This window comes from Hippoglossus hippoglossus, chromosome 12 (genome assembly GCF_009819705.1).
Source record: "Hippoglossus hippoglossus isolate fHipHip1 chromosome 12, fHipHip1.pri, whole genome shotgun sequence".
Lineage (NCBI taxonomy): Eukaryota > Metazoa > Chordata > Actinopteri > Pleuronectiformes > Pleuronectidae > Hippoglossus > Hippoglossus hippoglossus.
This window is the reverse complement of record NC_047162.1, coordinates 13,601,842-13,613,622: the sequence shown is the minus strand read 5'-3', so window position 1 is coordinate 13,613,622 and position 11,781 is coordinate 13,601,842. Positions and strand designations below refer to the sequence as shown.

Genomic DNA, 11,781 nt, shown 5'->3' with positions numbered 1-11,781 from the left:
GACGTGGGTGCAGAGCGGATTTGGACACAAAACTGGAGACTCGTGTTACATAAGATGTGACACAGAAGGTTGTACGCTTTAAAATATCAGGGAACATTTCCAACATTTGATATTCTGGATATTTTACCCAAATAATTAGAATAAAGTGAGATTTTAAAAGGGGCCTGTAAGAGGCATTACGCACGCACACGCACACACACACACACACACAGTCATGTTCTTGATAATCTTCTCCATTTCAAGTCTCTCTCTCTCTCTCTCTCTCACTCACACACACACAAACACCAAATAATTAGAATAAAGTGAGATTTTAAAAGTAGCCTGTAAGAGGCATAATGCACGCACACACACACACACGGTCATGTTCTTGATCATCTTCTCCATCTCAAGTGTCTCTCTCTCTCACACAGACGCAAACACCAAATAATTAGAATAGAGTGAGATTTTAAAATAGGCCTGTAAGAGGCATTATGCACGCAGACACACAGTTATGTTCTTGATCATCATCTACATCTCAAGTCTCTCTCTCTCACACACACACACACACACACACACACATGCAAATACATGTTCTTGATCATCTCCTTCTGTAAATCCCCCCCTCTCTCTCTCTCTCTCTCTCTCCCTCACACACACACACACAGCGCCACCTCCTCTCTCCTCTCTAACCCCCTCACATGTAGCCTCATTAGCATTTCCTTTCTACCGGCCATTATCGCTCGGTTTCCCGTTGCAAATCGGACTCCACAACCGAGAAAAGGTTTTAGGTCGCCCCGGGCGTTCAGGGGAGGACAGCCCGGAGGCTAGAGCTCGACCTCCCGCAGTGGTCCTGTGCTCCTCACCCCCCCTCTCTCTCCCTCTCCTACTTATGAATATTCCGTCTGAGGCTGCAGGACGGTACCATCTCCCCAAAGTCTCGTCTAATCAGCCTAAAAGTGCAGTGTGATCACAGAGCTGGGTTTTAATCGATCAGGTATTAGATATCACCAGGAATTATCGAAGCTGCATGTAAAATCCTGATGGAGAGATTGGCTGCAGGCCTGTGTGTGTGTGTGTGTGTAGAGATACAAAGTTTAAAGAATTTGTGCCAAAATAAGATTTTCAATAGACAGAAAATTCAGTGATGTTATTTATAAAATAAAGCTGTAGAAATATTCTACAAAATAAAAAAATTAAACAGACAAATACATGAGTAGCCTAAAACATTTGTCTAATTTATTATGTACTTAATTCCACATTTCAACATTGAGGCCATTATTGAAAATATTCCCACCAGATGGGGATGTATAGGAAAAAATAAGAAAATTGAAGTGGAAGATAAAAAAAAAGAAAGATGCATGTTGTTTGAGTTTTTAGAAAAGAAAAAAATATATATGACTAAATTAAATCCCAGAACACAGAAGCATCTGAGTTTAAAGTTTGTTCTATATCAGGAAAGAAATTGTTGATAAAAAATAGAAAAAAAAGGTAGAAAAATAATACATTTATTCTAAATAACATGGGACCAAAAAAACAAAAACATTAAAAAACTTTTTGGGGAACACTTAAACATTAGACCTTCACACTATATCAACATTTAATATTAGAAACTAGTATTTTTAAGACACAATAATGTAGATGTAAGTACATTTATATGCAGATATTTTAGGGTGTTTATTAATAGTAGTAATATATCACTATAACTTCACCTGTGAATTATCAATCATCAGTGTATAGACAGGTGAATGACATCGATAAACCCTGTTATACTAATATTAAAATATGTATAAGATGTTACAAAAACACTTAGAATGCCTATATCTGTATACAGCTACATTATAATGTATATATATTTCTATTTTAAATGCATCGCATAAGTGCTAATTCATGGATGTTTAAGTGTTACCCTTCATTTTAAATTCTCACGAGCAGAGAACCATTTTAAAACTCAAGCTGATGTCCTTTTGTCTTCTAATATCACGCTAGATGAGAAATTGAAGGGACGTGAACACACACACACAAACTGTTGGTGTTTACACTTGAATCTGTGAGCTGACCAGGACAACCCGAGCTTTACACGACTGCCCCACGAGCCTGACCAATTTGATCTAAAAAAGGAAAAAAAGTCAGTATTTATGAGAAAGTCTGCAGAATTCCCATCTCACACCTTCCTCATTTTCCTCAACAGCCATCTCTGAGTTTCCACTCATTCCTGCAGAGGAACATCAATCACCTCCATCGTCACGGTGCAGGTTGACACATTCACAGCGTCCCAGTGGGTTTTACGTGTTGTTGGGATGTGGGGTGGGGGGGGGGGGTGGAGGGGAGACTGAGGAGCATGGGGGATGTGGGGGGGGGAAAGGGTGTTACAGAGAAGTCAGGGATGTGTTTGCATTCCTCGCTCATTTTCTATCCGCCGTGAAGAGTAGAAATAAACACGACGTTGTCTTGGTCTTGCAGTTGGTAATCCAGCTCCCCCTGAGGATCAGAAAACGCACACAAAATGCTCAATATTCACACATCTGCACGAGTCCACGCAGAAATATGTGTGTTTACCAATACAAATATGTGCATTACTCCTGTGTTCCCTTTGGGGTCCAATCAATAACAAACTTTTCATTTCATTTACATCCTGTGTGGAGTCCTGTAATTGAATCAATGGATTCAAATGGAAGCATTCAGACTGTCTGTGAGTGTAAATATGTGTTCAGATATGAGACCCCAAGGACAAACTTGTCTTGCAGCTGCTTCTACATTATATGAAACATTAAGTGAGTCGGAGAAAATGAACCATCGCAGCATCAGTGCACACACGGGCTAACCTTCACACACACACCAACACGCTTCCTCTTCCTCATTCAAACGTTCACACAAGAATTTGATATATTAACGGGAGCTGTGCATGCAGGGTGAGGATCTAAACACTGCAGAGCATGATCTCTAAACAATGAACACTGTAATAGTGGAATAGTGCATCCTGCAAACACACAGCATGCTGCAGATGAAAACACAAAATGCTAAATATTATTAGTCACACACACACACAGCATCTGACAGTGAACATGGCTCCCAGCGCTCACCATTAGTTCCCAGTCTGCATCATTGATAAGCACCAGAATCCCAGGTCTCCTGTGGGAAAACACACCATTTTGAGTCAGACGCATTTCCCAAAGGTCACACACACACACACACACACACACACACACACACACACACACACACACACACACACACACACACACACACACACACACACACACACACACACACACACACACACACACACACGTAAAAGATACAAACAGATATAAACAGCTTACACAAGCACATACACCTACTTTGTATACGTTATAAAGAAACAACTAAAATGAAAAAACAATACTTAAATATGTTAATAAATACAATTGAGAGAAACAATTGCAACAACCAAAATTTAAATGAAAAACAAAATTGCTATAATCTCAAGTGTGGGAGTTTCAATTTGTCTCTGTCACTTTATAATTCATTATGTTTTTGAGAAAAATTTACATTAATCATCAAATTCCTTCTCATTCTTCCAAAATTAAATTTAAATTTAGTCTATGGGTGGTGCACAGGGACGATTTGTTTGCAGACACCGCATGTCTAACATTTCCAATCAAAACAAAAATATCGAAGTGATAAATATACCTGGAGACTAGAAAGAATATATGTACAAAAATATACTTAAACATATATATGTTGACCATATGTAGCAAAATGTACCCCAGTTAACTTCAGTGTAAAAATAGTTGTATTACAGATTAATCATGGTATATTCATGCGAGTGCACATGTTTTATGTTATTTAAATATACATTAAACACCTGAATAACCAGTGTTTATTTCCCACATTGTATTCTGGCAAATAAAGACTGAACATTATGATGATATTTTTTTTCTGTGGCTCACGTAAAAGAAAAGAGCGAAACTGGGGGAAACAAACTGTCACTGAAAATTAATGGGGGCCCAAAAATAACACACATGTAGCTTAAAAAAATCATCACCCTTCCAAAGAGGATAATGGGGATAATGGGGGAGGGTAACACCAGGCACCTCTGGGTGCAGTCTTCTTAACGGATGTGAGTGTGTGCCTCTTTCCCCCCCCCCATGAAATAGAGCTGAGTTCGTGTGGAGGGCGAGATTACGCCTAAAACAGACACTGTTGCCTCGCATATCGTTCAAACAGGCTCCTCTGCACCTCCAACATGCTCTGTGACGTCAATGAGCAAGGGCAACGTGAGAGGAACCTGCGAGAACAAACGCGCCGCACGAGCACGCACACAAACACAACAACACAAACAAGGAGTGTGTTGAGAGAGAACAAAAGAACAGGGGGGGGGGGGGGGGGAAGGTGAAGATTGTAAACTCATCGCACACAGCAGCCATAGATCTTTTTAAAAGATAATGAAGAAACATTATGATGGTTTGCTTTAAAACAAGTGTGTGCTGCCGACAAAAAACACACACAAACACACATCTAATCTATAAGCTTTATAGGTAGCCCAGCTTTTTCTCCATTCATTGGTTAGGTGGTGCTATAAATAGTCCTGCACAAAGGCAGCTGTAAAAGTCAGCCAGTCCTATAAGACTGCTGCAAGCCCTGGAACCAAACACACACACACACACGTGCGTACAAACACACAAGCTCACATGCACACACACAGGTAATCATCTTACTGAAACCTATAACTTGAAGGCTACACTGCTTCTTTTTTTTTCTTCTCCTCAGCATTTCAGCAGTTTCTAACAGCAGAGAAACAGAAATGCTTGGGAAAGACTCACGATCGGGTTCAGTTTCATTTTTCAAATTTCTGAGCCGCTGAAAGCTCTGCTTAGAGAGCAATTTTATTATTTGACAGTTCGGATTATGCTCCAGCATCAGTGTGATGTATGACATGTTCTGTAAGGCTGTATTGTTGCACACAGATCAAGTGTGTGTCAAGTGCACACACCGACGACACACACTCACACTGATTCTCCTTGGACAAAGAGTTCAGGCCGCTCCTTCAGCAGGTTCCGTTGGATCCAGACCAGCAGCTGCTTCACGTCCCCTGGAAATCACACACACAGACAAACAAAGCCCATACACAGGCAGACAACAGAGGTCACAGGTTAGGGGTTAAGGGTCAAGGTGCACGGTTCCAGCCCCCTGGTCGATGTGACGCGACAGAGGCACCAGGCGGGACGAGGCTGCATATACGTGTGTGTGTGTGTGTGTCTGTGTGCATGTATATTTATGAGTGTATGTGTATGTTTGGGGGGGAGGACACTGGAAATGGGGGAGGGTGGAATGATGTCAATGGCCAAGCGTGGCGTCTATACATTGAGAAACAGCTGATATCTACAGCGAGACCTTTTAAAATGTTATAATGAAGAAAAATATTATTGTAGACAATATATACATATAAATGCTATTATACACACATCTCTTTAGGCTCATACTTACAGCGATTTTCAGTGCAGCACTAATGGAATAAACAAATAAATTATACATTTTCCTTAATAAATTCAAACGCTAAATGCTCCATTTTTTTGCCCGAACTTGAATATCAGGGATGCTTGAATTTTCTGAGTGTGACCTCGTGAACAATCAGATTGACCTCGTCTCAACAATAGGTTGAGCCTCACTCAGACCGACTCACGGCCACAAAAGCAACATGGTTGTAGGATAAATCCCCACTAAACAACTGACAATGAATATATTATAGCTATCCCATCTTTAATGTTGGGCCTGTGAGAGTTAGTGTGTGTGTGTGTGTGTGTGTGTGTGTGTGTTATGATGTGGACACACAAACCAGGTAAATGCAGTATAAGGACAAGAAACAGTTTTCTTGTAACCGTTTCCTGGTGTTGAGCATGATGACGCGTAATAACTGGGCGCACACACACACACACGCACACGCACACACACACACACACACACACCTGAAAGAACAGAGGAGACAGAAATGTACAAGGGGAGAGTAACTAAATGGAAGAGAGAAAGAGCAAATACACTCCGGGAGAGCAGGAGGAAAGAGAGAAAGAGAGAGAGAGAGAGAGCGAGAGAGCGGCAGCAGATGCGAGCGTAATGGGACGACGGTGAGTCATCGCGAGCCAGGTGTAAGAAGGAGAGCGGCGAAGCTGTAGCAGGTAGGCGTCGAACCAACGACTTCAGCTCGATCAAAGGGACGAGTTAATAACACAAGTCAGTTCTGACCTGGAAAACATTTATTCTTTAAATGGAGTCAAATGTAGATTTTGCTTTATTGTTTGATTTATTACTCTATTGGACAAATAATACAGGTTTACATTTGTCTAAATCTTATTTCTTATGAGATCTTACAGGATCTGAAATTGTATCGAACTAAATTGATTCTAAAGACACGAAGACAGAAAGCAACTCAGAAAACCTAAAAAATGGATTCCAGTTAAAAGGCATACTTTAAACATTCAGTTAACAAAGTGAAAAAGAAAAGGACTTTGAGATGCACCTGACTGGTCACTGTGGTTATGAGGGCAACAGACTGTGTGAGTGATATGCGATGTAGAAGGTAGGTGTGTGTGTGTGTGTGTGTGTGTGTGTGTGTGTGTGTGTGTGTGTGTGTGTGTGTGTGTGTGTGTGTGTGTGTGTGTGTGTGTGTGTGTGTGTGTGTGTGTGTGTGTGTGTGTGTGTGTGTGTGTGTGTGTGTGTGTGTGTGTGTGTGTGTGTGTGTGTGTGTGTGTGTGTGTGTGTGCGCGCGTGCCTCCAAGCCTGTGTGCATGGTGTTCAGGTTAATTGCAGTGTCGGCCAGCTCAGTATAGTATAATGATAGTGCTGGTTTTCTACGGTTCCAGGCCTCCACATAAAAAAAAAGACAAATACCTCCCCTTGCAAAACACACTCACTCACACACTCACTACTGGGCAGTGAATATTGACCTGCACCTCTGCGGGGCTAAAAACAGAACTAATCACTCCAGCAGTCATAACTCCTTCTTTGTGGTGACTCCTTTCTTTCTCTCCCTCTGCCTTGGACTGTTGGTATTTTTCTCCACCATTACCCCTTATTCCCTCTTTCATCCTCTTGTCCATTTCCTTTTAAAATTGTCTCTCTCTCCGTCTCACACACACTAACACACACACACACACACACACACACACACACACACACACACACACACACACACACACACACACACACACACACACACACACACACACACACACACACACACACACACACACACACACACACACACACACACGCTCTCTCTCTCTCGTAAAAACCTGCACTCCTCCTACCCTCTTTCCTCTCCTCCAACTCTCTCCATCTTTTGCCATTTATGATTCCCCCCCCCCCCCACACACACACACACATTAAAAGCAACTTAACATGTTGCCTTAGCTCAGCACACAGGTTGGTATTAATTCAAACTTTCATTATTTAATCTTTGTAAAACAGACAGTCATCAGGTGCCGGTTTCTCATTGGCCGTCTTGTAAAAGATGACACGTCTACGGATTTAAGTCGCCCGCAGGCTTATACAAGGATTATTATTAAAACAGGTATCTGGGTTTAAGGTTGTAAATGAACTGTGTGAAGGTGAGAGTAGAGACAGGAGGAGAGTTGAAGGGTTTTTTGATCACGCCTCGCGGTCCAGGTAGAAGGGTGAAAGAAAACGAGGGAACAAACGGACATGAGAGAGGGAAAGTGCGTCACAGGCTCCTAATGCATCTTGGGATAGCTGCGTTGCGTGGGTGGAGAAGGACACACGGAGGAAGGGAGGGGGGAGAAAAGGCGCCATTTTGCCGCCAATTCAAAACCGGGCCCGCTTTTCTATTGTGCACGCAGTTTCCCCCTCTCTCTTTCTTCTCCTTTTTGCTTTTCTGTCTTCGTGCAATTATGACAGTCATGTGAGGGGGTGAGGTTGAGTGTGGGGGGGCGAGCTATCCATCTTTCTGCTGATACAAGAGGTAAAAACTGTGTGATCCTTAAACCACGGGGGTTTCGTTGAATGTATGAGCGACGAGAGAGTTACATAAAGAAGGGAAGAGAGAGCGAGAAAGAGTGGGGGTGGTGTCTCTCAGTCGAGGGTCATCAATCACTGGCTGGGGTCAAAGAGAAATACGAAGGATTCAGAACCAATTATATCTGCCTTCGCTGCACCCCCTCTCTACTCTCACTCACACACACACACACACACACACACACGCACACACACACACACACACACACACACGCACACGCACGCACGCACGCACGCACGCACGCACGCACGCACGCACACACACACACACGCACACACACACACACACACACGCACACACACCAAAATTAGCTCAGAGGGGCATTTGCAGGATCATGCATCCAGACGTATCATGATTCGTTAGGTCTGAATGTCCGTGCTCCTCTGACAATAACATTATGAACTTCGTGCACTTTGTGGAAAAATCACAGGTTTTCCACACACGCGCGCGCACGCACGCACGCACGCACGCACGCACAGAGGTCGGGTTGTGCAGCAAGGTCACAAGGCTGACATTCCCTTTTCTGGTCAACTTTTGTCTTTTGGTTGTCGTGGTAACATCAGCGCCGTGGATGAACACCCTTTGTTTCGTCAAATACCAAACACACATATTTCTCATTTGTTCTCTCTCGCTCACATTGTAACACACACACACACACACACACACACACACACACACACACACACACACACACACACACACACACACACACACACACACACACACACACACACACACACACACACACACACACACACTACACTACACTACACTACAATTTTCCTCTCCTCATTTTCTTAATGACCCGGGTCCTGTGCTCGGTTTGGGGGAATAAAAGTGTAGACAGGTTTCGTCTCCTCCATGTCGAGTTAGTGACCCATGTTGGAGGGAACCTGAATCCCCTCGACAAAATAAAATGTAATCATTTTGGATCGTGAGGTGGAAAACTTTTTTATGAATCGAGAAATGGGTACACGCCTGCCGAGTCAGCCAAAATGATCTCGGAGACAAATAAAAAATGACTTGAGCTCTGTCGCCCCCAATACTCACAGACGCTAAATGAGCGTCCCTTTAATCCCCTTTACTTCACATACATCAGTGTAACTGGTGGGTGACATTTACCAGTGAAAGAGGCAGAATGGATGAGTTAAGAGGGAAAACACACAGCTAACAGATGTTAGAGAAGAGAGCGATTGAAGGAGGAAGAGTAAGAGAGGAAAAGGTAAAGGTGAAAGAGAAACACTAGATTGTTATAATTCACTGGCCTAAGTAAAAAATTTGGCAAAATAGGGTCAATTCAATTTAAAAAATACATTTAAGTACATTATACTAGTCAACTTGAAAAGGCTGCTGAATAGATATGGAGTCAATCGCTGTGAACCCCATATGTACTTTTAATTTTGTTCATCAGCATGTGGCCGTGGAACGAAAATACAGTCTTATTTTACAAACATATCTGTACTTTTGTATTCATGGACAGATGATTGTCATGATTATTATTTTTAAATAATGACCTTGAACTTAGCATAACATCAGTCTGTGATTTGTAGTAATAAGACATTTTATTTGCAGAAAAGAGACATTTCTAAATACAATCCTTCAAACCATCAGGAATAATTATCATCATTGAGTTTTCTGAACTGATGCAGCTACATGATATATTCAAAACACTGGTTAAATATTAAGTGTGTTTGAGATTATAATGATATGGTTGACAGATAGGTGGTAGGTGATACTCACAAGGCTCTGATTGGCTTGGAAGAGTCACATGATGTTCCTTCACGCCATTAAACAGCAGCTCTGCTCCTCCTCTGGAAAAAGAAAGAGTCCAACAGGTGAATTACACTAGTGTGTGTTTCTGTGGCCTTTAGAGGCACATGCAGGTTTACAATAAGGCATCTATCACTGCTTATTATTGTATAATATCTTCCAAAGAAAAACACACTTGAACAAACAAGCATCCTCAAGTCTCGTTGAGTTGAGAGTAAAAAAACAACTTGAATATTTTACACTTTCACTACTGAGATAAACCTTGATCATCTTAACCAAGACAAACAATCTAAAGATGTTGCAGGATTGTATGTGGTATAAAAAAATAATTTATCCCTGGTTCTCATTATTAGATAATGATTTATTCAATAAGCCAATAAGTTCCTAAATCTCTTTTTCTGGCAAGTATCCTGGAAAAAACGACAACGATATTTTGTTGTAGGAATTATACGAGCTCATAGCTGTGATGTTTACTCATGTGAATTTTATCAGATGTAGATCAGAGTACAGAAATATCAATAAAGTGAGGAACGAACGACAGAGAGCAGGGTTTTCTCTCTTTTCGTTCTTTCACAGTTTTTTTCTGGGAAGAACTGTTTCAAATGTTAAAGCCTGGAAAACCTGTCCTGATCTATTTAATACTAAAATGTGAATTAACTGGGAATGGCGAGCTGTTTTCTCTTTTCGTTGATTTGTATGTTTGTCTGGATTAAAGACTCTCTGGGTTATAACAGACTCCATTTTCCATATTACTCGTCCAAAATCACAGACCATGAAATCCAGTGGATTTACTATTACTACTACAAACATATATCAAAATACTACACATACTTCTTCTTTATATATACATTCGGCCACTAATACGTGAGGATCTAGTTCAAGTCTAAATTCTCGTGAAATACTCTCACAGACAGACAGACAGACAGACAGACAGTCTCTCTCTCTCTCTCTCTCTCTCTCTCTCTCTCTCTCTCTCTCTCTCTCTCTCTCTCTCTCTCTCTCTCTCTCTCTGCTGGTTACTTCATAAACAAACTCCTCACGCTCTGTTTTCTCCACAGATTTCACGTCTTTCTTTATAAAAACCTCACAAACTTAATCCCTGTAAGCTTCGTGTGATGTTTCATTCCATCTCAGCAGCTGAAGAGAAGCTTCATCGGCCACAACAGCCTTTAACAGAGCGTTTTAAATCCACTTACCCAAACTCCAGGTGAATCGCTACGGGCGCCGCCATGTTGTCGGCAAAACCAGGAAGTAGTGGAAACTGGATGCCGGAAGTGACGCAATCTGACGCGTTTTAAAGGAGACTTACTTCCTTGAAACGTCTTTTCTATACATTTGTGCCCAACACCTGCTTCTATATCCTGTTATTTATCCTTTCATTTACATTTATTTCGTTATTTCTCGTTTCTCTCCATGCATATTAATATAGAGTTATATATTGTACCTGCTATGCTCTACACATGCTGTTAACGTTATTCTTTGTCTTTATGTTTAAAAGAAATGAAAAGGAGATTTGATATTACCTCAATTAATGTAAGTTTAATAAATAAATAAAATAAGATAAATATAACACTATTTATTAGATAATTTTCACAAATTAAATTTTCCTCCTCATAGTCAAATGTACATTTACTTTATTAAGTTCATAATCACAAGCAGGTTGCATTGGGTTTACAATTTATGCATCATAATTCACTATGTAATTAATAAGAAAGAGGAAGAAATGTTGCCAAAAGCTTTAAAATTGTGTACATAGTTTGTGTACATAAACAAACCGCTAGATAAATATAAAGGTATAAAATAACTAAACATAAACACTGGTCAGTCGCTTTGATCAAATTTGATGTGTTTTATATTTTGTCTTTCTTCATACATTTAAATGTAATATATTGAATAAACTTTTTGCTGTGCTTATGTTTTCCATACATTTATTTGAACTTGAACATGTTCAGACTGAGCTCCATTCTGCACGTCAGTCAGAATTACTAATAGCAACGGGCATTTTGAAAATTTCAAGTCTTTAA

General features: G+C 40.9%; 1 protein-coding gene across 1 annotated transcript; it reads right to left on the bottom strand.

Annotated features, from left to right (window-relative positions):
- Positions 1-1,193: 1,193 nt before the first annotated feature.
- urm1 (ubiquitin related modifier 1) lies at positions 1,194-11,030 on the bottom strand. Its single transcript, XM_034602549.1, has 5 exons — positions 10,954-11,030; positions 9,728-9,798; positions 4,969-5,050; positions 3,060-3,108; positions 1,194-2,457 (listed from the first exon to the last, which is right to left on the bottom strand). Exons 1-5 carry the CDS (start codon positions 10,986-10,988, stop codon positions 2,389-2,391), a joined length of 306 nt encoding a protein of 101 aa, XP_034458440.1. The 5' UTR covers positions 10,989-11,030; the 3' UTR covers positions 1,194-2,388.
- Between the last annotated feature and the right edge of the window lie 751 nt (positions 11,031-11,781).